Genomic DNA, 27517 nt, shown 5'->3' with positions numbered 1-27517 from the left:
CATTCCCTTAACTCCTCAAATGTCCTCTTTATATCATTCATATCAATGTACATCATGTTTGATGTACCTCTAGATGGGCCTAACCCCACATTTGTGATACCAAGTCCCCCTGGTGAAATAATGGAGGGAGGTTCAGTGACTCTGAGCTGCAGCAGTGATGCCAACCCAGCAGCTGACTACACCTGGTTCAAGGACAACCAATCTCTGCTCTGGGAACCAAGGCGACATTATACCTTGGACCCAGTCCGCTCTAAAGACAGGGGAACGTACCGCTGCCACGCAGAGAACCAATATGGATATCTGGGCTCCAACTCGGTTTTCATAGATGTCCAGTGTGTGAAGAAAACAATGATACTAAAAATAAAATTTTAAATAATAATTGCTATGTCCCTCGCTTGGGAAAGGGGAGGCAACATACATTTTGGGTAAAGTAAAATAATTTATTAACAAGGAATTTGGACTTTCAACCACACAAACAAATACACAAATAGAGGAAGTGAAACTAGATAGGAAATCAGTTCAAATCAAAGAAACAAATATATATGATCTGCAGTAACTGTGGTTCCATTTAATGATATACGAAATACATTATAAACATCGTTTCTTATCAGTATTGTATGCATCATCGTTATCGACTTGTGTTCCTAACATGCATGCGTCCCCCCGTTAATATACATTGCCATGGACCGTATTATGCGTTACGTGTTTAGTTTGCGTGTGTTTAAACAGATGGACGCACACACGCGCGCCCGCATTCATTAATTCTTTTACACATACACACACGCCCGCATTCATTCATTCTTTCTAACACTCACTCGCGGTAAAACAATGTTTTCTCACGATCAAATACTTATCAATCCTAATAGTTATGGGCATTTACACGATGTCTGTGTCAAGAAAATATGTGTTTGCTGTACGGTGTTTGCAGTTGCATTGATTTAAAAGTACAACTTATTACCGCTGTATCAGCTGTTCTTTCCCAAATAATTTACCAAGAATGGGTGGCTAGGTAGATGAGAGAATCAAAATGTATGCGCGAGGTGCACAAGCAACATTATACATGCGCCCTTAAAATAGCATCTAAACAACGCGCCACTGACTTTAAACCAGGTATGTCCTGGTTTGTGGCGCAAGTGGTTTCTGAAACTGCAAAATAGCACCAGGGAACGTTTGCGCCCCCTCCTTTCGCCGAACCGCCCCTTGGGGCACAAGATCATTCCCTGATTTACCGACGCGTGGCGCTGGAGGGAAAAGAATGCTCTGCGCCAGCTGCAAACTAGCGACGACACATGCGCCAGTGATTAAGTAAATTGCGCCGGACGCAAGATAGGACCCACAGTCGTATTTTATTATTTGAAAAATAATTCTTTATCCCACTGACATTGTAGTTATGTACATGGTTTCTTATCTTTACGATGTTAACATATCATTGTGTTTATGACAGACGCTCCAAAGACCCCCTCAGTGAGCGTGAGACCCCCTGGTGGAATAAAGGAAGGCGGTTCAGTGACTCTGAGCTGCAGCAGTGATGCCAACCCAGCAGCTGACTACACCTGGTTCAAGGACAACCAACCTCTGCTCTGGGAACCAAGTCAACCTTATACCTTGGACCCAGTCAGCTCTAAAGACAGGGGAACGTACCACTGCCAAGCAGAGAACCAATATGGATATCTGGGCTCCAACTCGGTTTTCATAGATGTCCTGTGTGAGTGGAAAACGATAATAATAAATAATTAATAATAATAATACAAATTTGTACCGTCTAATATGTCAAAATATTTGCTATATACCTTCTTGCAATAATGTTAAGCTGCTATTCATGTATTTCTATATGCCTGGTAAACTAGGAGTCACAGTGACATTTTATTATTCAAAACAGCATTCTGTTCCCACTGACATTGCAGTTATGTGCACGGTTCCTTATCTTTAGGATGTAAATATATATCATTATGCTTATGACAGACGCTCCAAAGACCCCCTCAGTGAGCGTGAGACCCCCTGGTGGAATAAAGGAAGGCGGTTCAGTGACTCTGAGCTGCAGCAGTGATGCCAACCCAGCAGCTGACTACACCTGGTTCAGGGAACATGGAGGCTCAGTGGGGGAATTAGGAGAGAACTACACCATCAGTAACATCACAACTGAGCTTGGAGGAAATTATTACTGTGAAGCTCGTAATGCAGTTGGACTTCAGAATTCAACTTTGATGTTCCTTAATGTGACAGGTAATTGTTTCTTTAAAATAGCACATTGTGCTGAGTACCAGCACCATCGATGGTAAGACACAGACTCATGCAACGGCTCTATTCAATTTGTGATTGGCTTAAATTATGTGTTGCTACTTTTATTAACTTTGGTGCTGTACGAGCACCCTAGTTATATGTATCTCCAGTATACTCTAGAGTAAGAGTATCCATTTTTATCAATTGGAGATCTGTCACATTTAGGCTGTAATGTATACATGGACAGTATTTAATCCTTGACATGAATCAAGTGTTAAATCGCTGTGTTTCAGCCACACCATCGTCATCATCATCAGGGACTACAACTGTGGCAGCAGGAACTGTAGCTGTTTTACTGGCATCCATACTCCTCATCATCTTCCTCTGGATGAGGTGAGATATTCTCTCTCTCTCTCTCAACAATAATTTGATATAAACTTCTTATCTCTCTATTCTCTTCACCAGAAGAAAGAGGGCTTCTAGGAAGGCACCTGACCAGGGAGGAAGGCCAGATACCAGGCAGGAGGTGAGAGACAGGAAGCTATTTGTTACTAAGACTCCTTTACTCCTTCCACTATCCATTGCTGGGTAGTGGAAATACCCCGAGCCCCAAAATCTCATGCACTTGCAGTTGTTGCTTCAGCCGTTTCTGTAACTCTGAGCCCTTTCGCTACTTGACTTTTATGACAATATGCAGATACAATGCCCAAGAGATTCGCTTTAAAGGGGAATCATCACGCAAGGGGAACCAAATAAAATCACATGAATGTTTTTTTATAATACTAACGTGACTCTTAGATAGAAACGTGTTCATGGACGAGGTTATTTATTAAAGTTCTATTCACGTTATGTTTAGTCATGTCTATTCACGCAATGTAATTTTATTCTAATTAAATAGCATCAACATTTGTTAACTTATTGTTACATTTCTATTTTATCATTAAATTTGTTGACTACCCATACAGCTGTAGCTGACATTATGTGGCAAAATCAATTGTGGGCTAGCCCATTGCTGATATCCATGGTCAAATCAATCATAGCAAAAATAACTATACGAGTACCGAAATCCCAGACAAGTTGGACCATTTAGGCCAACTTTTCCAGGTTCCTTTATTGTGAGATCAAGAGTTGGATATAGTGTGGGATCTGTCACTGAAACCTAGCAATGATTAGAAAGAGGAATATGTTCACTTAGAAGAGTCCTAAAGTGAAACCTACAGCGTCCACTGTGGAAGCACTAGTCACCCCCAACAGTCTCTAAATGAACCATAAAAACATGAGTTTCTGAACAGCCATTCGAGAGTAAAGAGTTTTCTGAACTACTCTGTCCTCTCTCCCCGTCAGTCTCCGTGTCCTGTGTATGACAACGTCCCAGCTCTGACCAATCGCTCAGCTTCTGCAGCACGGAGAGAATCAATAGAAGAGCAGGATGACCCTCACTATCCCAGCATCCACTTCTCTCGCTCTAAGAACCAGGAAGTGCCTCGTGGGTTTGCTGGTGCTCTGGTAAAGTCTGATCATACAGAGCAGGTCCTTTACTCTGCCATCAACCTTAAAAGACCCAAGGCTGTCCCTGAGTAAGAACTCCTGATAGTTCATCCCAACGGACAGTTTATGGAGGCAAAGGCTTATATATCCTTTTGTGTGAAAATATGTGTGCCTCATAAATCTTAGTATGTAGAAATGTACGTGCCTTTTATATCTTACATCAATCTTGGGTATCTTATGAACATATACCTTAATATATCTTATTATGTAGAAAATTAGAAGCACTCGAGATGTCTGTGTCTTCAAAATGCTATCACTGGTAAACAGCGCATGAACGAGGGAGACATGGGCTGCATAAGGGGGCCACTGTGAGGTATACAAACGCGTGTCTCTGTAGGCCCCATGATATGACCGACATACGTTGACTATAGTGTGTGATCCTAAAAGGAACACAACCATATTGTAAACCTATGATGGCTGAACATTTTTTGAGAAAATGTGTGGAAAATCAGACTGCTAGATCAAATTGGACCCCCACCTCTTTTGGGCGTCGACGAATGCGGGCCTCTGCCTAAGAGGATAGTGTTAGAGACAGAGAGGGAGAGAGAGCTTCTTGGGTTAGTTAGCTGATCATCTTCTTAGGGTGGGGGCCGTGTGATCCACTTTCTTCTGCTTTTCTGCTCTTAGAACTGGACACTGAACAGTGTCCGGGGAACTTAGCAATAGCATTTCATCTTAGGAACTCACCATAGCCCCTTAGCTTAGTTTAGCTGGAGACTCTATGGTTGTAGCCGCTGAATAAGTGGACCAACACTCGGATATTGAGTCCAATTCTATCTTAGATTTAGTTTAGAATTCTATCCTTGTAGCCGTTGAATAAGTGGACAACACTCGGATATTGAGTCCATTTTAAATCAGGATTTAGTTTAGTTTAGCTAAGATCTGTCCCTCATTTAATCTTCTTTATCTTACTTTTATCTTTTCTTATCTTAACGGGCACTCGCTCAATCTATTTGTTTATTAGACCAAAATAAATCTACCTGACTACATTTGTAGTAGGTTAACTTATGGTTCGAGTCCTTTTCCCTGTCAACTCATCGGCCCGACAAAGCAGACGACCCCTCACGGTAAGTGGTGCATGATACAAGGAGTGGTTGATACTGACTGACGTGTATAGAGGGCAACAAGGCAACGTTGAAGAGTTTTTAATAATAAATCAGGACATCGTTGTGACCAGGGACCTTGACCCGCTCGTAAACTAATAAAAAGGGTCAAGGCTGAATTCATAAAAACTGTGTGGGACTTAAACGAGTGACCTGGGTTGCACCGACGAATGAGCCGAGCCGAGCAACTCCGTTAACGACAAACAACGGTGACACTAAAAAGGGGTTCGACCGAGGTTAGTCCCGAGGGGCGTCCGTCACCCCGACACCGACACTACGGTGTGTCGCACGTAGGCCCTATAATCACCGCGCGTGGGCAGAGAACACAACACTAACAATCAATGTTCTTCTTTATTGTCATAATCTTCGTTTCATCATCACTGTAGCTGCACGCAACCATGTGCCCAGGGAGGAAGGCCAGATAGCTGGGTGGAGGTGGGAGACAGGAAGCTATTTCTAACTCAGCCATCTTTGACTAAGACACACAAATGCCCCGAGGCCACGCCCCAAAACTGCAACAGGATTGTTAACATGCTGTGTCGGTTTAATAAACAGAGACACTCGAGAAGCCGGTGTAGCCTTGGGTACTTTATATCAAGCTCTTTACATTACAGTGCGCCTCTCCCTAAACCTTCCACTAGGGATGCACCGAAATGAAAATTCTTGGCCGAAACTGAAACCGAATATACTGAAACAGTTGGCCGAAGGCCGAAACCGATTACCGAATGTGGCTTTTGCTGTTTTTCATTCATTTTGCTTTAATTTTTCATCATTGCATAAATCAAACAATTAAATGTCCTTTATAAACATTTTTGTCTTGCTTTTTAATAAAACAAATCAATTACAAATTTGATACAAAATATTTATTTAATACTGATCGTTTTCTAACATTCCAGCAGACCTTATAGCAAGAATTTAAGAACAATGTTTTTCTTTTTTATAAATTATTAAAAATGTTCGGGTTGTTATGTTCGGCCTTTTTACTCCTTCGGCCGAAACCGAACGATATGTTTTGGGCCATTTTCGTCCGAACATTTTCGGTGGTCGAATATTCGGTCCATCCCTACCTTCCACCAACTCCTTAAATACAGGTTCCTACGTATGTCACTACATCTCCCCCTTTAAGGGAAGTACCAGCATTTACTTTGTTTACCTCGAATATTAATAATTAACAGTAAACACACTCTCCAGTATAACATTTATCTTCAACACTAGAAACATTTATCTTCAACACTATAAACCTCTGAGACAAACCCACTTGTGTGGCGTAACATCCTTTAACCAGCCAAGAAAACAGAACATATTATCATTATTATCATTCTGTCTAGGGGTAAGGGTGGACTACCTGATACCCCAGAGCTGTGCAAGGGTTATTCTGCCCTGTGTAACCACACACCCTAACTGTATAAGACTGGTGATTACAAGTCCATCCTATCTGGGTCTCCTTTGCATGATGCAGGTAAGTTTCCCACTATGTTGATGATGTACAACCTGACATCTGTCTCAAGCTGCATTTCCCCCTCTGTAGGTGGGGTTTCCTCTACCTAAACTTTCCCCTCCCTCCTTACATACAGGTTTCTAAGTATGTCACTACCAAAACCACATGTGAAACTTCTAGTTGTTGTTTTAGCTGTTCCTGTTAATCTAGCCCTGACACTCTGATAACCTTCTGCCAATATGCAAATATATTTGCCAAAAGATTCGTTTTTGAGGGGGAACCAGCAAGCACGACCATGTAATATTCTAAGATAGTAGTGCTTCATACTTTTTGTGAAAAGGGTTCCGCAAAATCAAATCTGTTTCTGTGCAAAAATTCCCGTAGGCCTACAAGTTAGACTATTGATGTCAACAGTGAGATCTAGGTTGAGATCCTCAGCACAATCAAGAGGACAAAATGAGAGTCTTCTGCCAGGGAGCAGAATGACCAGACGGAGTGCTGGAAGCAATGATGAGCAACTTCCAAGCAAATCAATATCTATTTTTTTTCCGACTGTTGGAGGCCCCTAGCAGTGGTTAGAAAAAGGAATACGTTTAAAGAATGAGTCTTGAAGTGAAGCCTACAGCAGCTTGAATTTTGGGACCACTAGCCACCACCAAGAATCACCAAATAAACAAGAAACTTTTATAATTTTATGTACTCTTCTATCCACTGTTCCCATCGGTCACTTCCTGCTTCTATGTTTGAAAACGCTGCAGCTCTGACCAGTCTCTCGGCTTATGCAGCCCAGAGAAAAGCAAAGGAAGAGCAGGATGACATTCAATATCCAACCATCCACATCTATCAGTTGGAGAACCGAAAGAGCCTTGACTGTCAGATCAGATTAGATAGAAAAAAAGGCGTTTACTCTCTGGTCAACTATCCAAGGCTGTCCATGAGTAATTCCCTTTCGATACTATCTTAGATATTCAACTTTTAACTTCTAAATTCTGCTTTCCAGTGTAACTGATATTCCAAACATTCTTCGTCTTCTTTTCAGGGACACCGACCAAACCTCAGAGTTGTACAGCACACTTAATTTAGATGACAAGTGATCATCTGAAGGAGGCATATATAGCAAGAAAGTAGTGCTATGAATTGATCCTGGTCAAATCTTGAAATGCACAAGTCTAATCCAAGTTAAAAAACCTAGGATAAGCGTTTAACCCTATGGGTGTTATATCTACATGCTATTGTATGATTCATTAGCCATTTTGGGTGACCAGCAAACAACATTCTGGCAACCACCACCACCACCCAAATCTGATAGGAGTGAGTGGGAATGTTGTGTGCAAGACAATGGGCCCTATTTTAACGGTCTGAAATGCAAGTGAGAAGCGCCAAGCGCAAGTAGCTTTGTGGTCGGTTCTATGGCGATGATGCTATTTTACCGGCGGATAAATGACTCTTGCTCCCGGCGCAAATCTACAAAGGGTTGGTCTGAAGTAGCCTAATTACCCCTAGGTGTGGTTTAGGCGTAACGTGCAATAAACCAATGAGAGTTCCATCTCCCATCCCCTTTAACAGCAATGAGCGCATTTGAATCTGAGAGTTGTTATTTTGACGTCGCGTTTGCAGTCTCCGATGAGACGGATGCATGACCACATGAATTTCAAACTTCGAATGGCTCAGTTTATGGCCAAATAATATGGCCTAGTTCATGCATGGAATAGCGTTTCCTTCCACAACTTCAGTAATAGGCTACTGAGTCGTCAAATAAATTTCGGCAAAGACAACTTAACAGACATGTGAATGCGGTAGCTGTGGTTCTATTTAATGATATTCGCAATCGCATGTTTTGGACACTCGGGTTAAGAGAGGGGCGGAACTGTCAACCGACCACCATCTGGTTGTGAGTTGGATCAGGGAATGGGGGAAATTTCCGGATAGACCTGGTAAGCCCAAACGAGTAGTGCGGGTGAATTGGGAACGTCTGGAGGAGGCTCCCGTCCTAGGTATCTTCAACTCACACCTCCGGCTGAGTTTTTCTGGCATTCCTGTGGAGGTTGGGGGCATTGAGCCGGAATGGGCGGTGTTCAAAGGACCCCTCGGACACCGTGGTGGACACCGGTGGTCAGGGAAGCCGTCCGATTGAAGAAGGAGGCCTTCCGGGATATGATATCCTGGAGGATTCCTGACTCGGTTGCAGGGTACCGACAGGCTCGAAGGGCTGCAGCTGCTGCCGTGTCAGAGGCTATGCAGCGGGTGTGGGAGAAGTTCGGAGAGGCCATGGAGAAGGACTTTCGGTCGGCACCAAAGTGTTTCTGGAAGACTTTCCGGCACCTCAGGAGGGGGAAACGGGGAACCATCCAAGCTGTGTACAGTAAGGATGGGACTCTGTTGACCTCAACTGAGGATGTCATCGGACGTTGAAAGGAACACTTTGAGGAACTCCTGAATCCGAATAACACGCCCTCTATGTTGGAGGCAGAGCTCGAGGTTGATGGTGTTTCGTCGTCAATTTCCCTGGTGGAGGTCACTGAGGTAGTCTCTGCAGTGGCAAAGCCCCAGGGATTGATGAGATCCAGCCAGAAATGCTAATGGCTCTGGGTGTTGAGGGGCTGTCATGGTTGACAAGCATATTCAACATCGCGTTGGAGTCGGGTACAGTGCCAAAGGAGTGGCAAACCGGGGTGGTGGTTCCCCTGTTCAAAAAGGGGGACCAGAGAGTGTGTGCCAATTACCGGGGTATCACACTTCTCAGCCTCCCTGGTAAAGTCTACTCCAAGGTGCTGGAAAGGAGGGTTCGGCCGATCGTCGAACCTCAGATTGAAGAGGAACAATGCGGTTTTCGCCCCGGACTAGGAACTACAGACCAGCTCTTCACTCTCGCAAGGATCCTGGAGGAGGCCTTGGAGTATACCCATCCGGTCTACATGTGTTTTGTGGATCTGGAGAAGGCGTATGACCGGGTCCCCCGGGCGAAACTGTGGGAGGTGCTGCGGGAGTATGGGGTAAGGGGGTCTATCCTCAGGGCCATCCAATCTCTGTACTCCCAAAGCGAGAGCTGTGTTCGCGTCCTCGGCAGCCAGTCAGTTTCGTTCTCAGTGGGTGCTGGTCTCCGCCAGGGCTGCGCCTTGTCACCAATCCTGTTTGTGATATACATGGACAGGATATCGAGGCGTAGTCGTGGTGGGGAGGGGTTGCAGTTCGGTGGTCTGAGGATCTCGTCACTGCTTTTTGCAGATGATGTGGTCCTCATTGGATCATCGGCCTGTGACCTTCAGCACTCACTGGATCGGCTGGCGGCCGAGTGTGAAGCGTCTGGGATGAGGATCAGCACCGCTAAATCTGAGGCCATGACTCTTAGCAGGAAACCGGTGGATTGCTTACTCCGGGTAGGAAATGAGTCCTTAGCCCAAGTGAAGGAGTTCAAGTACCTCGGTGTCTTGTTCGCGAGTGAGTGTACTATGGAGTGTGAGATTGGCCGGAGAATCGGAGCAGCGGGGGCGGTATTGCGTTCGCTTTACCGCACCGTTGTTACGAAAAGAGAGCTGAGCCGCAAGGCAAAGCTCTCGATCTACCGGTTGATCTTCGTTCCTATCCTAACCTATGGTCAGGGTTGGGTGATGACCGAAAGGACGAGTTTGCGGGTACAAGCGGCCGAGATCAGTTTTCTCAGAAGGGTGGCTGGCGTCTCCCTTAGGGATAGGGTGAGAAGCTCAGCCATCCGTGAGGAACTCGGATTAGAGCCTCTGCTCCTTTACTTAGAAAGGAGTCAGCTGAGGTGGTTCGGGCATCTGGTAAGGATGCCCACTAGGCGCCTTCCTTTCGAGGTGTTTCAGGCACGTCCAGTGGGGAGGAGACCTCGGGGAAGACCCAGGACTAGGTGGAGAGATTATATCTCAACACTGGCCTGGGAACGCCTCGGGATCCCCCCGTCAGAGCTGGTCAATGTGGCCCGGGAAAGGGAAGTCTGGGGCCCCCTGCTTGAGCTGCTCCCCCCGCGACCCGGCCCCGGATAAGCGGACGAAGATGAGATGAGATGAGATATTCGCAATACATTAACAAACATTGTTTCTTAGCCTACCAGTATTGTATGCATCATCGTTATCGACTTGTGTTCCTTACATGCATGCGTCCCCCCGTTAATATACATTGCCATGGACCGTATTATGCGTTAGGCCTACGTGTTTAGTTTGCGTGTGTTTAAACAGATGGACGCACACGCGCACGCCCGCATTCATTAATTATTTTACACATACACACACGCTCGCCCGCATTCATTCATTCTTTTTAATACTCACCCGCGGTAAAACAATGTTTTCTCAGAAACAAATACTCATCAATTCTAAAAGTTATAGGCTTGTACACGATGTCTGTGTCAAGAAAATATGTGATTGCTGTATGGTGTTTGGAGATGCATTGATTAAAAAGTAGGCCTACAACTTATTACCGCTGTATCAGCTGTTCTTTCTGTGTGATCTAGGCTGAGATCAAGCTGAAAAACGGAGAGACTTGGAATAAGAAGAAGAGTGATAGAAGTTGTGACGTCTAATCCAAGCAAACAAAGATGTTGATTTCTCCACTTTAAGAACGAACAAGCTCAACTGTCACTGAAACCTAGCAATGATTAGAAAGAGGAATACGTTCAAGAAGAAGAGTCCTAAAGTGAAACCTACAGCGGCCTTCACTGTGGAAGCACTAGTCACCCCCAACAGTCTCTAAATGAACCATAAAAACATCAGCTTCTGACCAGCCAACTGAGAGTAAAGAGTTTTCTAAATGTACTACTCTGTCCTCTCTCCCCGTCAGTCTCCTCCGTGTCCTGTGTATGACAACGTCTCAGCTCTGACCAATCGCTCGGCTTCTGCAGCACAAAGAGAACCAATAGAAGAGCAGGATGACCTTCACTATGCCAGCATCCACATCTCTCGCTCTAAGAACCAGGAAGTGCCTCGTGGGTTTGCTGGTGCTCTGGTAGAGTCTGATCATACAGAGCAGGTCCTTTACTCTGCCATCAAGCTTAAAAGACCCAAGGCTGTCCCTGAGTAAGCACTCTTGATAGATCTCGAAGATAAACTTTGAGGCTTGAGGCTTCATCCTCCCAATGGACAGCTTGTGGAGGCAAAGCCATTTATAAACCGCAATTTACTGAGTTTCTTAACTTCTCTTTCTCGTTTTCACTTCTTCTTTTCATTTACAGTAAACTGATGTCAGATACCACCATCAAATAAACAGCCCAGTTTTGATATAGATTCAGCATTAAATGGGTTTTAATAACATTTCTAGCAATAAATGTGTATTTTATCGTCATAATCTCTTTTCATTGATTGTATATATCGTTTAGTAGCTTAGTTACTAATTATATTTTTCTTGCCACAAAAAAACGCTTTCTAACATTGCTTTGTTGGTCGATATGGGTGCTGCTATCACAAAAATTACACATCAAATGTATACAAATTTTGTTGACATTCATTTTGTTCTCAGTATTAAATGCTTGTTTCGGAATTAAGATGTGTTTGATAACATGTCTCGCGAGAAATGTGCTTTTATTTCAGTGATTGTATAAGACGTTTAGTGAGTAACTTAAACTGCTTATGGTGTTTTTCATGCTTCCAGGCTATTTTCTGTTTAAGTAATGACCTAAATTATATATAAAAACACGTATTTCAAAAATTTGGAACCATGCAGGCTGGTCTCAAAAAACCTTCATATAATATCTTATGAAAAGTTATGCAAAATTTTCCGTAAGATTCCGACAAATGTCTGGCAACACGAGTGATCAGTGCGCCTGTACAAGCTCCAAGGAGTGCAGAACCAGAAAACATTGCAACACATGCAATATTACGATTGTTTCGGCATTAAAATGTGTTGATACCATTCCTGATCTCCTTATCTCTAGGTTTGTGACTTGTTTGGCTTGATTTCCATACATGGGCACAGCCATATATTGTTCTAATAACTCAGACAAGACAACCAATCAGATTAAGTAGCTAAGTAAAAAGAGGCGTTATTCAGTTGGTGAATAACCAACTGAATATTACTAGTGTCGTGGCAATTTCTGTTTCAGATATTGCGTCTAAGCAGATGAGATATTTAGATGCAAAAAGCACACAATACTTGCAGGCAATTGCTGGTTACATATATTTGTAATAAAAGTACGAACAAAGATACATCACAACATGCATCAACAAACAACATAACAGGCATACATTACAATAATCTGAGGCCTCAGATGGGAGCTTCTCTTTGCGTGTTACTTCATACTCAAGGTACGCTGGGGAGAAGTCCGCTGAGAAGCTAAAGTCAGGAGCTTTCATACACTTAGATCGGATCCTTGAGGGCAGTTGGCCTCCAATAAACCAAAAGCCTTTGTTAACCAGATGTTAATCTATTGATTGAAGTTTCTTCAGAGGTTAAGAAGGTGGTTGAGGCTGTTCCTTATCACCCTTTGCTTCTCTACGCTCCCCAGGGGGTCAAGTAAAACAGGCCCAAACCAAACTACATACAACACGGAAACGGAATGTGAAACCAGATTACATCACATGAAACACTAAGAATTACATTTTAGAAGACCCTGCAGAATAGCAAGATTCCAAGAATGGAATGTGAAACCAGATTACGTCACACGAAACACTAAGATTTACATTTTAGAAGAACCTGAACGTAACATGTAGATTTTCCATCACACTAGACACCACTAAATCCTACACACTTTACCTTTAAAGTCTGCATAACCCTGTTAACATTAATATGAATCATCTAAATTCCTCATGCATTATCCTGCTGTATCAATGATATAAACATATCATCCTCTTTTAACATCTTTAACCTCTTTTAACATCTTTGACCTCAAGACCTAGACCTAAACACACATCTGTGTAATCAGGTCCCTGTAATCAGGAAATAGTGGATGGCAGTTCAATGCTTCACTCAGTATCTTCCAGACACATCATCATCATCATCATCATCACTGTAGCTGTACGCACAGTGTCTTCATGCAGTTGCTGTCTTACTGGTCCCCATACCCCTGCTAATCTCTCTCTCTCTCTCTCTCTCTCTCTCTCTCTCTCTCTCTCTCTCTCTCTCTCTCTCTCTCTCTCTCTCTCTCTCTCTCTCTCTCTCTCTCTCTCTCTCTCTCTCTCTCTCTCTCTCTCTCTCTCTCTCTCTCTCTCTCTCTCTCTCTCTCTCTCTCTCTCTCTCTCTCTCTCTCTCTACATTTCTCCTGTTGCTTCTTTATCTCTCTGTTCTCTTCACCAGAAGAAAGATGGCTTCCAGAAACCATGTGCCCAGGGAGGAAGGCCAGATACTGTGGTGGAGATGGGAGACAGGAAGCCATTTCTTACTTAGCCATCCTTGACTAACACAAATGCCCCGAGCCCACGCCCCAAAACCAGCTGTAAAAATTCTAGTTGTTGCTTTAGTTGTTCCTGTTAATCTAGCCCTGCCACTCTGAGAACTTTCTGCCATACGCATATATAATTGCTAAGAGATTAGCTATTAAGGGGAACCAGCAGGCAGAGCTATGTTATATTGTAAGTTAAAAGTGCTTCAGGCTTCTTGTGAGAGGGTTCCGCAAATTAATTCTGTTTCTGTTGAAAGTTCCCATTAAAGTTATTATTGAGGTTGAGAGTGAGATCTAGGTTGAGATCTTCAGCACGATCAAGAGGACAAACTAAGGGTCTTCTACCAGGGAGCAGAATGACCAGACGGAGTGATGGAGGTAAGGATGTGTAATCCAAGCAAATAAATAACTATTTGAGAATGATACTCCCAGCCCGGGACAGTTTGAGGAAACCTTGAAGTGGTTAGAAAAGGAACACATTTGAAGAATGAGTCTTGAATCAAAGCCTACAGCAGCCTGCATGGTGGGACCACAAATCCCCACCAGATCACAAAATGAATCAGAAAAACAGGAAGTTAAAAGCTTTTGTAAACGTACTCTTCTTTCCTCTCTTCCCATCTGTTCTTTACTGTTTCTGTGTTTGAAAACACCTCAGCTCTGATTATTCACTCTGCTCAGACAACACAGAGGGAAGCAAAGGAAGAGCAGGATGACCTTCACTATCCACCCACATCTCTCACTAAGATAACCGAAAGTGCCTCAACGTCCTGTTGGATCCCCCCTTCCGATCAAATCAGATAGATCACGTCCTGTACTCTCTGGTAAACTCTCCAAGACCTAATGCTGTCCCTGGGTAAGCCCCTTCTGATACTATCTTAGATATTCAACTTTTAACTTCTAAATCTTTGTTAAATCTGCTTTCCAGGGTAACCGATTTTGAAAATGTCTCCATCTTCTTTTCAGGGACACTTACCCGACCTCAGAGTGGTAAAGCATACTTAATTCAGATGATAAGTAATGTAGTTTGTAACATTGTAGTGCTATGAATGGATCCTGGTCAAATCTTGAAATGCACAAGCCTAACCCGAGTTTAAAAAACATAGGATACGCGTTTAACTCTACGGGTTTTATATCTACATGCTATTGTATGATTCATTGTCCATTTTGGGTGACCAGGTTATAGCATTCTGGCCGCCACCACCACCACCACCAAAATCTGATAGGAGTGAGTAGGATTGGTGTGTGCAAGACAGTGACAACCTGAACTGCTATGTATGCCTCCCCTAAATGAAAACATGTCTCGCGAGAAATGTGCTTTTTATTGTCATAATCTTCTTTCAGTGCTTGTATATGATGTTTAGTGTTTAAGTTAAACTGCTTATGGTGTTTTTCATGCTTCCAGGCTATTTTCTGTTTAAGTAATAACCTAAATGATTTATGTTCTTACAAAACACTTTTTTCAAACATATGGAACCATGCAGGCTGGTGTCATAAAATAACTATAATAATAATAATAATAATAATAATACATTTAATTTAGAGGCGCCTTTCAAGACACCCAAGGTCACCTTACAGAGCATATAGTCATCATAAATCATTGCAACACATGCAATATTACGATGGTTTCGGCATTAAAATGTGTTGATACCATTCCTGATCTCCTGTTCTCTTGTTTCGTTCCTGGTTTGGCTTGATTTCCAAACATGGGCACAGCCACATATTGTTCTAATAACTCAGACAACTAATCAGATTAAGTAACTAAGTAAAAAGGGGGGTTATTCAGTTGGGGAATAACCAACTGAATATTACTAGACCACTAGATACCACTAAACCCTAGACACTTTACCTTTAAAGTCTGCATAACCCTGTCAACATTAATATGAATCATCCAAATTCCTCATGCATTATCCTGCTGTATCACTGATATAAACATATCATCTTTTAGCATCTTTAACATCTTTTAAAATCTTTGACCTCAAGACCTAGACCTAAACACACATCTGTGTACTCAGGTCCCTGTAATCAGGAAATAGTGGAGGGCAGTTCAATGCTTCTCTCAGTATCTTCCAGACACATCATCATCATCATCATCATCATCACCATCATCATCATCACAGATCACTGTACATACAGTTGCTGTCTTACTGGTCCCCATACCCCTCCTCATCTTCCTCTGGATAAGGTGATAAGTCTCTCTCTCTCTCTCTCTCTCTCTCTCTCTCTCTCTCTCTCTCTCTCTCTCTCTCTCTCTCTCTCTCTCTCTCTCTCTCTCTCTCTCTCTCTCTCTCTCTCTCTCTCTCTCTCTCTCTCTCTCTCTCTCTCTCTCTCTCTCTCTCTCTCTCTCTCTCTCTCTCTCTCTCTGGCCATACATTTCTCCTGTTGCTTCTTTATCTCTCTGTTCTCTTCAACAGAAGAAAGATGGCTTCCAGATACCATGTGCCAAGGGAGGAAGGCCAGATACTACTTAGCCATCTTTGACTAAGACACACAAATGCCCCGAGCCCACACCTCAAAACCACGTGTAAAAATTTGAGTTGTTGCTTTAGTTGTTCCTGTTAATCTAGCCCTGCCACTCTGAGAACTTTCTGCCATACGCAAATATAATTGCTAAGAGATTAGCTATTAAGGGGAACATGACCAGACGGAGTGATGGAAGTAATGATGTGTATTCCAAGCAAATAAATAACTATTTGAGAATGATACTCCCAGCCCGGGACTGTTGTAGGAAACCTAGAAGTGGTTAGAAAAAGGAACACATTTGAAGAATGAGTCTTGAATCAAAGCCCAAAGTGGGACCACAAATCCCCACCAAAGATCACGAAATGAATCAGAAAAACAGGAAGTTAAAAGTTTTTGTAAACGTACTCTTCTGTCCTCTCTTCCCATCGGTCACTTCCTGTTTCTCTATTTCAAAAAACCTCAGCTCTGACCATTAGATAGATCAGTCTACCAGACCACAAAGTGGACTGTAGCAAACGTTGCTCATCTATCCGTCATAGATCTAGGTTGACACGCCCCTTTGTGATGTCAGAATAGGCCAATTCTAAAAACGGCTTGTAACAGCTAATCACACTCACACCTGGTGGTATAATGTGTCACCTTTAAAAAATTCATTTGAAATGTACAAACAACTCGTAGGCCCCCCCCACACACACACTAAATAATGTGTTATTATTAATGTACCATGAAGTACTGAAGATGGATTTTAAGCCCTGAAAAAGGTGTCAGGGACCAACGCGCTGTGGAGCCGCCGGCGTAGACGATAATGCGCCGCCTGAGAGCTGTGATGTCATCGTGGAGCTGAGGGACATGAGGATGATGAGGAGGATGATGTCACCTTCCTACTGTGGCGAGCAGGGCACCCGAGGGACACGAAGGCTGTGTAGGGACGTTTTTAAACACAGAGCAGCCACGTGAATGTATTTGTGTGTGTGTTTTGTGTTTCTGTTCTCACACACGGTCTTCATTTTGCATGGTAGTGTTTTATGTAAGAGATGATGCCATAAAGGAAGTGTCCCTAACTCTCTCCCTGTCCTTCTCTCTCGCTCTCTCACACATTCTCCCTCCCTCTTTTGTTTTTCCTTATCCATCACCCCCCCCCCCCCCCCCCCCCGTCTCCCTCTTTCTCACCTTTACTCCTCGTCTCTCATTCATCCTACTTCCTATTCTGTCCATCTCCCTCGATGCACCATGCTGCGATCCTTTCCTCTCCTCCTCTCCTCCTCTTCTCCCCCCTCTCCCTTCCTCATCTCCTCTCCTTTTGCCCCTTACCTCTCCCCCGTCATACCTCTATCCCCCCCCCCGTCCCTCTGTCCCAGCGATGACATCATCCAGAATAATCCCAGGTGGAAGGTGAGTGTGTCGCACAAAGTGTCACGTGATGACGTCCACAAAACACAAATAAATAATGAAATAGATAAATAGGATTACAAATAACAAAAAGGACCATTCCAGAGGTCATTCGGATAAACAAACGACATCTCTGATGCACAATACCCCAGATGTCTCTCCACTCCACCATGAAAGGTCATTAACTCATGAAAGACCACACATCAACCACACACAGATACACAGACAGCACCAAACACATTAACACACAGATACACACAAAACAGCAAAAATCAACCACACACAGATACACAGACAGCACCAAACACATTAACACACAGATACACACACATGACACACAACATAACATCCACACACAGATCCACCCGCAGCACACAACACATCAACCAAATGGAGATACACACGGGATTCACAACACAACGAAAACACACAGATGGACACACAGAACACAACCACACACAGATACATTGCTGTGGGATGTGGGACCAGCTGACCCCTGACCCCCCCCCCCCCCCCCCCCCCCCCTTCCCCCTCCAGGTGTGGAGGAGGCGATGGGAGCCGACAACAGCGGCGTGCTGTACCCCCTGTGGAGCTACCAGGGGCAGGCCGCTGACGAGCTGGGCTTCAATGAGGGGGACATGGTGACCATCCTGCAGAAGGCCCAGGGGGTGGACTGGTGGTGGGCCTCGCTCTGCGGCCGCGAGGGCTTTGTGCCCAACAACTACTTTGGGGTATGAGGGTATTTTATTATTACTTTAATTATCAATGATTCTTTAATAATTAAGTCCTGGGCACGTGGGCAAGGGGAGGGTTTGCAACTGCTGTGTTCTACACCATGTCCCTCCACCAGGGGGAGCCAGGGAGTTAGGCCTGGCCTTTACGAGTGGCCAGGCGGACAGGTAGACACGTGAACAAGGGGACGGACTTCAACTGGTTTGCAACTGCTGCAATTGTGAGGAGCACAAGAAGAGGTGTGCGTAGGGCGTTTCGTTGATAGCCAGTGGGGAGAAATAATAAAGTGTCTCAAACTAAAGTTTAAATCCATCTAGGGACGCCTCACAAGTTGTCTGTGGGAAGTAAAAGAACCGGAGATATTAACCGCGTCAGATGGACTGGATCAGTTAGTGACCGGACCAGTCTAGCCTGTATGGAAAGGGAGTTGGTTCAATCCCAGACAGGGGTGGCCAGATGAATCACAGCTTCACACTAAAAGTCCAGATGACATAGAAATTGTGTGTAGTTTAAATGTATCCTTCAGCATGGCACACAACCTGGTTGCTTCATACAATGACACTCTTTTAACCGCTGTGAGGAGAACTTATTCACCTGTCGGCCATACTGGGTAGTTGGGTGGGTAAACCTCTTTTAGAGGCTTCGAAAATCATGGCAACTTAATGCATCTATTTCTAGTAAATAAATAATAAATATCCATTGTGTCCACAAAGCCCCAATGATTCTAGAAGGTTTACCCACCCAACTGACCAACATGGCCAACGCTTTTCACAGTTTAGTCAGTTTTTTTCTGATATTGATAATGTACAGCTCTGATCAATTTCAACCTCTCTATTTTCCTCAATAGGGCAATCGTTTATGTGTATGAATGTTAATCTTGTTGAATAAATATATATCAGGAAGAATGTGTATTTTGACCTCCGGCAGCCTTTTTTACGGGCACAGAAATACTCAGTATCCTGTCCAAGTTCTCCATTGAGTATTCATGTATTTTAGTACAATTAAAAAATAAACGTGTTGATGATGAATACATTCCAAACGTTTGTAAAGTAATGCAGATCACAACCTTCACCACTATGTGGCAGTAGATAATCACATTGACGCATTTTAAGTATAATATATATCTATATGATCGTACCTTTATCAATATTTACCAACTATATATAATCTAAATATATACGATATTCAACCCCTATATTCTTTATTTTACCTCTATATATTATATCTACATTCTATATCTTCTGTAGGCTTTATTCTACATCAAACGTTATCCTATATCAAATATCTTTATTCTATATATTCTACATCTATATCCTATATAATATGACTATATTCATACATCAATGCTATATATGTTCCCCGCTGGTCAACTGTAGGTGACAACTAGTTATTTTCAGGGTAGCTGATAAACTGCACTGCCTGTTTAATGTGGTCTGGGTGAATATCCTCTTCCTACTTTGCATTTGTCTCTGAGGCCCAGCAGTGCACGGTATTCATGCAGTTCATATTAACTGTGTAAAGAGGAAGGAAGAGCTTGAACACATTTGTTCGAGTTATTATCTTAAACTGCAGGCAAAGACGTTTCCACTGACTTTTTCTGTCACATCAGCTACCTCCTCTACGGTAAGAATATTTTTTACTTGAATTGTACTTGTTTATTTAAGAAAGTAACATTCCTGTATCAAGCACAATAACCAATTAATGGGATAAAATGAATACAAAAAGTAGGACTATGTATTTTGTTAGTTTAAATTAATACATATTTTGTTTATATCTGTAGAACAACGCCCTCAGAGAAACAAATTATGAATCTTAGAACAGCTGCAAGAGGCTTTGTAGCTTTACTTCTGTCAGTACCAGGTTTGTACATTTACGTTGTGAACATTAAGTTGATCTGTTTCAAAGGGTAACATGACAAGCAACCCGAATGAAGAGAGGGTGAAACAACATGTTGTGAATTTATCTAATGACATCTAGAGTATTGACTGGTTTTAAATAACAAATATGTTATTTTTTACTGAATATTGTAGCGTTGCATTTGAGATTTTAAACAGGCTTGTTGACCAAATGAACCCGTCAATGTGTTCAGTACAACATTGACGGGTTAATTTAGTTCCTATTTAAAGTTTAGTCTTAGGTGAGACTGTGAAGTTATGTTAGAAGTCAGCATTGGTCACCTGCCTTGTATTGTGTGTTTGTGCCCTGAATCCCTTGATGAGATGTGAGATGATGGCTCCATGCTATAGCTATAGGAGTTTCACTAGCTGTCTCACTGTGTTTATCACTAGGGGTATCACTAGCTCTTCACTAGCTGCATAATGTTGGTGTCAAATTATGTTTTTGAACGTTACTCTGACAGCTCAGTGTTCAGCATGTATCTCTAGTCAGAGCTGCACCTAGCCTCCATCTCATCTGTATCTTGTGATCATGCATTTCATCCTAATCATCATTGTCAATGTGTTGGTTTTTTACAGCATTACAGGGTGACCCTAACTGGGCAGTTACTTACCCATCTAGTAATATCTGCGCTTTGAGAGGATCAACATTTGACATCCGCTGCAATTATAAATACCCTTACGCAAATACAGTGGAGAAAAAATGGTGGTTTACTAACAAACACAATAAGCCAGTTGATCTGAGAGATGATACAGACTATACAGGTCGTGTTAAATACAGCTGTGTTGAGCACAGCTGTATCTGGCCTTCCAGCAGCTGTACTGGAACTTGTACACTGAGAATCAAAAACCTGACACAGAGTGACTCTGCTGAGTACAAGTTTAGGATTACAACAAACAAAGGAGGGAAATATAGTGGTGCCCCTGGAGTGAAGTTATCTGTGACAGGTAAACATTGATCGCTAATGAATCTATTAAACTGTTTGTGCATGTGTGTCTGTGTCTGTGTCTGTGTGTGTGTGTGTGTGTGTGTGTGTGTGTGCGTGTGTCTGTGTGTGTGTGTGTGTGCGTGTGTGTGCGTGTGCATGTATGCGTGTGCGTGTTTGCATGTCTGCGTATGCACAAGCTTTTTTTTTTATTATAACCCTAACCCTATTTTTTTTATTCATTTTGTGTAATTTCTTCCCTGGTCCAGATCTCCAGGTGAAAGTGGTCATTCCTCCTTCCAGTCCTAACAGGGTACGGCTGGAATGTCACAGTATGTGTCATCGTACTGGTTATGTTACATACATCTGGTACAGGGATGGAACTCAACCAAATCACGGAAGGTTGGACTGGTTCGACATTAACTCTGAATACAGGTCTTCATGTGCTGTTCGAGGATCCGAACATCTCCCCTCTCCATCAGTGTGTAAGAGCGCCACAGTACACCTAGGCTAGACGTAATGGGTCTTTAGTGTAACAAAGTACATGCAGTTTAAGTATTAATGAAGAACTATCGTCCATGTTGAAGCAGGCTTCAGCCTCAGGGTAGGCCTACCAGTAGTACAGGGTAGGCTACTGGTACTACTGATACCATTTGTTAATAATAACATTTGTTCAATAACTAATGAAATATAACTGTCAACAGTCGCTCCAGAGACCCCCTCAGTGGGATGGACTCCCCCTGGTGTAATAAAGGAGGGCAGTTCAGTGAATCTGACCTGCAGCAGCGAGGCCAACCCAGTAGCAAAGTACACCTGGACCAAGGTTCCTACAGATCATTCCCCCGGACACAGTGTCCAAGGACAACAGCTTTCCTTTCATCCCATCCAGTCTTCTGACTCTGGACAATATCTCTGCACAGCTAAGAATGACCTAGGGACAAAAACTTCGTCCCCCATCTCTATTGATGTGAAATGTGAGTAAAAGAACAAACAGGATAACATCATAACACAGATGTTGAAGTTTGTACAACCATGTCAAAATTAAGATGAACCATCTCAATTCGTCCTGCATTCCATTTACTCTGTAAAAACATCTTCTTTATATCATCATTCACATCATGTTTGAGGTGATGGGCCTTTTAAGGCCTAACCCCACATTTGTGATATCAAGTCCCCCTGGTGAAATAATGGAGGGAGGTTCAGTGACTCTGAGCTGCAGCAGTGATGCCAACCCAGCAGCTGACTACACCTGGTTCAGGGACAACCAACCTCTGCTCTGGGAACCAAGGCGACCTTATACCTTGGACCCAGTCAGCTCTAAAGACAGGGGAACGTACCGCTGCCAAGCAGAGAACCAATATGGATATCTGGGCTCCAACTCGGTTTTCATAGATGTCCTGTGTGGGTGCAAAAAACAATAATAATGTTACGTTCCTCGCTAGGGAAAGGGAAGACAACATAAATGCTGATATTTTTGGTAAAGTAAAATAATTTATTAACATGAATGGAAGGAGGTCAAGCTGCAAAGGAAATCTGTTCAAATCAAGGAAACAAATATATATCCAAAGCAGGACTCCAACATACACGGTTGGAAGCGACCCCTGCTCCTATTGTCACTAACAAAGGAAAACGGTACTATTTGCTATATCCAGTATTGCAAATTGTTTAGCTGCTATTCATATATTGCTATATGCCTGGTAACCTAGCCTCTTAAGACCCATTCGCCCACCGGTGGGCGATTTGTGATGTTGACCACATGTTTCCACTACGCAGCGACATAACCCGCTTCAACTTTCATCATTACAGACATTCTATACATCGTTAGAAAGGGTAGAATCTCCACAATTTATTCATCCGGTTGTTTTTTTTTATAAATCATGAGCACAAAACCTTTAATATTGATATTAACCAGCATGGTAAACCGGAAATGCCAGAAAACAGAGTGACTCCCTACCTTTGAAGCAATCTGAGAACCGTAATATGTGTCCATTCCTCAATTATTTATATTCCAATTGTCCGTGAGAATCCACTGATCAAAAGCATCCAAATGGTTTTTCATAAAATTATTCCAGCTTGTGAATATCGTCGTGTAAAGTCCATTTGTTTACCATCTCCAAACTTTGTTCGTCAACTAACATACAGACGTTCGCAGCTGTATCGATATTTTCTCTAGCTCCAGCATGCAGTTGTTGGATATGCTTGTTTTCATCACTTTGCTGGCTACAAAATAAAAGTGTCCCCGTCTTTTTCTGTTCAGTTTTCACTCCGGTACAGCCCGTGAAGTAGATGGAGCGCTCCCAGTTCGAAGGGCCAATGGGCTTTGTTTACTTTGTTACGCGGCTTTGGTATAGGGACAGCGTATTGGCTATTGATATGTCAATCACTTGGGCTTCTAGCCAATGAGTTTACCTTTCCAACGCTGCTAGGCGTGTCCAGCTGTGATACGTATGAGCCGAGATATAAAGCTGCGTCAACACGGAAGACGACTCACTTTGCGCATATTTTGCGCATATATTGTTCATATTTAGTTCTTGTCATATTTTCATGATATGGCCAATATCTCAATATGAATGTGTGAAAGAATTTTAGTTTTGAATCACGGAGAAAGGTTTTATAGTCACCAAAATGCTTCAGTAATGTTTCCAGTGTCACAGAAGTAGAGTAAATGCATTTGGCACAATTTGGCCATTTGGAGACATTTTGGAGAGGTTTGTGCCGCCAGTGACAACACACCATAAAAACTCCATTAACTCCCCAAGGTTTAGGCCTAGAACTCCAAAATTTCTTCCAGGTGTAGTTGGCATGATGTAGAAGGTATTTGGCATATTGCCATATGCCTTACATATAAAGCACATCCTAGTTATTGTAGTTCAATTATGAGCTATTATTTTCGAAGACAAAATTATTGCTTTAGAGCCATGTCTGAACTGATGTCATTTAGGTTGTGTGTATGATACATGCCAAATACATATCTACAGAAACTAGAGCTTGTCAGCTTTCAAATGAAGTATCATACATCCATCTAGGACTTAGGGTTACTGTGTTATAAGCTTTTCCATTTGGGTATGTGTATAGGCGAAAAAAACCAAAATACTGCCGGGTCTTAAGAGGCTAGGAGTCACAGTGTTATTATATTAATCGAAATATCATTATGTTTCCCGCTGACATTGCAGTTATGTACACGGTTTCTTATCTTTAGGATGTGAATATATATCATTGTGCTTATGACAGACGCTCCAAAGACCCCCTCAGTGAGCGTGAGACCCCCTGGTGAAATAAAGGAGGGAGGTTCAGTGACTCTGAGCTGCAGCAGTGATGCCAACCCAGCAGCTGACTACACCTGGTTCAGGGAACATGGAGGCTCAGTGGAGGAATTAGGAGAGAACTACACCATCAGTAACATCACACCTGAGCTTGGAGGAAATTATTACTGTGAAGCTCGTAATGCAGTTGGACTTAAGAATTCAACTTTGATGTTCCTTAATGTGGCAGGTAATTGTTCCTTTAAAATAGCACATTGTTTCAAGACTGACCAAACACTTGAATAATACCTGAGTACCAGCACCATCGATAGTAAGACACAGACTCATGCAACGGCTCTATTCAATTTGTGATTGACTTAAATTATCTTTTTTATTAACTTTGGTGCTGTACAAGCACTCTAGTTATATGTATCTCCAGTGTACTCTAGAGTAAGAGCATCCATAATTTATTTTCATCAATTGGAATTTGTTTAAATCTAGCCTCTAATATATATATGGACAGTATTTCATCCTTCACATGAATCAAGTGTTAAATCACTGTGTTTCAGCCACGCCATCATCATTACCTACAACTGTGGCTGCAGGAACTGTAGCTGTTTTACTGGCCACCATATTGTTCCTCATCTTCCTCTGGATGAGGTTAGTTCTCATTCTTCTTCTTCTTCTTCTTCTTCTTCTTCTTCTTCTTCTTCTTCTTCTTCTTCTTCTTATCTCTCTGTTCTCTTCCCCAGAAGAAAGAGGGCTTCTAGGAAAGCGCGTGGCCAGGGAGGAAGGCCAGATACCAGGCAGGAGGTGAGAGACAGGAAGCTACTTCTTACTATGTCTCCTTTACTCCTTCCACTATCCATTGCTGGGTAGTGGAAATAGCCCGAGTAGATACAATATGCAGACACAATGCCCAAGAGATTAGCTTTAAAGGGGAACCACCACGCAAGGGGATCAAAATCAAATTGCATGAATGCTTTTTTTATAATACTAACGTGACTCTTAGATAGAAACGTTTTCATGGACGAGGTTATGCATTAAAGTTCTATTCACCTTTTGTTTAGTCACGTCTATTCACGTTCATTTCATTCTAATGAAATAGCATCAACATTTGTTAACTTATTGTTACATTTCTAATTGCTAGAATTCCTAATTTATCATTAAATAAGTTGACTACCCATACAGCTGTAGCTGACGTTATGTGGCAAATTAAATTGTGGGCAAGGCCATTGCTGATATCCGTGGTCATACAATTATACCATAAATAACTTTACGAGTACCATCCCAGACAAGTTGTCACGGTTAGCGGGTGGCAGGCAGGCAGGACGATACAAAAAAAGCCTATAGTGCAATTAAACGATGAACATACAAACATATTGCCTTGAACATAGCAGTCAGGCTACTGCTTCTTTGTTTGGACCCAAAGAAAAAAAAATCCACTGTGATGTGGTTGAGTTCCAAAAATTTAACACCTTTAAAATTGGTTTGCGTTAATGTCGTTAATAGCGCGTTTAACTGACAGCACTAATATATATATATTGAGTGCGACCTAGGCTGAGATCAAGGTGACAAACTGAGAGACTTCTGCCAGTGAGCAGAATGAGAAGTATATGAGTAGTATTAGAAGTTATTGATGTCTAATCCAAGCAAACAAAGATGTGGATTTTTCCACGTTTAAGAACAATCCTATAAGCTCAACTGCCACTGAAACCTAGCAATGATTAGAAAGAGGAATATGTTCAAGAAGGAAAGTCCTAAAGTGAAACCTGCAGCGGCCTTCACTGTGGAACCACTTCAGTCACCGGCAACGGTCTCTAAATGAACCATAAAAACATGAGCTTCTGAAGAGCCATTTGAGAGTAAAGTGTTTTCTAAATGTACTACTCTGTCCTCTCTCCCCGTCAGTCTCCTCCGTGTCCTGTGTATGACAACGTCTCAGCTCTGACCAATCGCTCGGCTTCTGCTGCACAGAGAGAACCAATAGAAGAGCAGGATGACCCTCACTATGCCAGCATCCACATCTCTCGCTCTAAGAACCAGGAAGTGGCTGGTGGGTTTGCTGGTTCTCTGGTAGAGTCTGATCATACAGAGCAGGTCCTTTACTCTGCCATCAACCTTAAAAGACCCAAGGCTGTCCCTGAGTAAGCACTCCTGATAGTTCTCCAAAGATAATCTTTGTGGCTTGAGACTTCCTCATCAAGTCATTTATAAACCGTGTAGAATTTTTAGAGTTGCTTAACTTCTCTATGTTTTTTTTTACTTTTCAGCGACAGTAAACTGATGTCAGAGTTGTATACCACCATCAAATATATGTCCCAGAAAATGCATTATTTTTAAATAGATTCAGCTTTAAATGGGTTTTAATACAATTTCTAGCAATACAATTGTATGTTATTGTCATAATCTTCGTTCAGCATTTGTATAGTTTGTTTTGTTTGTTAGTCACTAAGAATATTCTTCTTGCCAGAAAAAAAACGCTTGCTATCATAATTGCTTTGTTGGATGATGTGGGAGCCGCAATCACTGATAACCAAACATGGTTCACATTTATTTTATTCTCAGTGGAAAATGTAATATTACGTGTGTTTCGGCATTAGGGTCAAATGTGTTTGAAAACATGTCTCGCGAGAAGTGTGCTTTTTATTATCATAATCTTCTTTCAGTGCTTGTATATGATGTTTAGTGAGTAAGTTAAACTGCTTATGGTGTTTTTCATGCTTCCAGGCTATGTTCTGTTTAAGAAATAACCTAAATGATACATAAAAACACGTATTTGAAAAATGTGGAAACATGCAGGCTGGTCTCATAAAATGTTAAAATGATATCTTCGGAAAGTTTATCTCTAGGTTTGTGACTGGTTTGGCTTAATTTCCAAACAGGGGCCCAGCCATATATTGTTCTAATAACTCAGACAACCAATCAGATTAAGTAACTAATTAAAAAGGGGGGTTATTCAGTTGGTGAATAACCAACTGAATATTACTAGACCACTAGATACCACTAAACCCTACACACTTTACCTTTAAATTGTGCATAACCCTGTCAACAGTAATATGAATCATCCAAATTCCTCATGCATTATCCTGCTGTATCACTGATATAAACATATCATCTTTTAGCATCTTTAACATCGTTGACCTCAAGACTTGGACCTAAACACACATCTGTGTACTCAGGTCCCTGTAATCAGGAAATAGTGGAGGGCAGTTCAATAATTCTCTCAGTATCTTC

At 42.4% G+C, this 27517-nt stretch overlaps 1 protein-coding gene across 24 annotated transcripts in view; it reads left to right on the top strand.

Moving 5' to 3' along the window:
* LOC115560660 (sialoadhesin) overlaps positions 1-27079 on the top strand; it is a 265788-nt gene extending 238709 nt beyond the window's left edge. For 19 of the 24 annotated variants that reach the window (XM_030380082.1, XM_030380091.1, XM_030380083.1 and 16 more), the window contains 7 exons: positions 113-334; positions 1445-1705; positions 1963-2223; positions 2514-2613; positions 25033-25093; positions 26192-26427; positions 26554-27079. In XM_030380082.1, the coding sequence (XP_030235942.1) occupies positions 113-334; positions 1445-1705; positions 1963-2223; positions 2514-2613; positions 25033-25093; positions 26192-26427; positions 26554-26623 (1211 nt within the window). In that variant the 3' untranslated portion in view covers positions 26624-27079. Of the gene's footprint in view, positions 1-112; positions 335-1444; positions 1706-1962; positions 2276-2513; positions 2614-2685; positions 2747-3564; positions 5578-11103; positions 11969-25032; positions 25094-26191; positions 26428-26553 lie in introns of those variants that run through there. The other 5 variants (XM_030380094.1, XM_030380089.1, XM_030380092.1 and 2 more) reach the window with 5 other exon arrangements.
* The last annotated feature ends 438 nt before the right edge of the window (positions 27080-27517 follow it).

The sequence above is a fragment of the Gadus morhua genome, chromosome 16 (genome assembly GCF_902167405.1).
Source record: "Gadus morhua chromosome 16, gadMor3.0, whole genome shotgun sequence".
In the NCBI taxonomy this organism is placed as follows: Eukaryota; Metazoa; Chordata; class Actinopteri; order Gadiformes; family Gadidae; genus Gadus; species Gadus morhua.
Note: the sequence above shows the minus strand (reverse complement) of the source record. Positions and strands in the feature narration are given on the sequence as shown.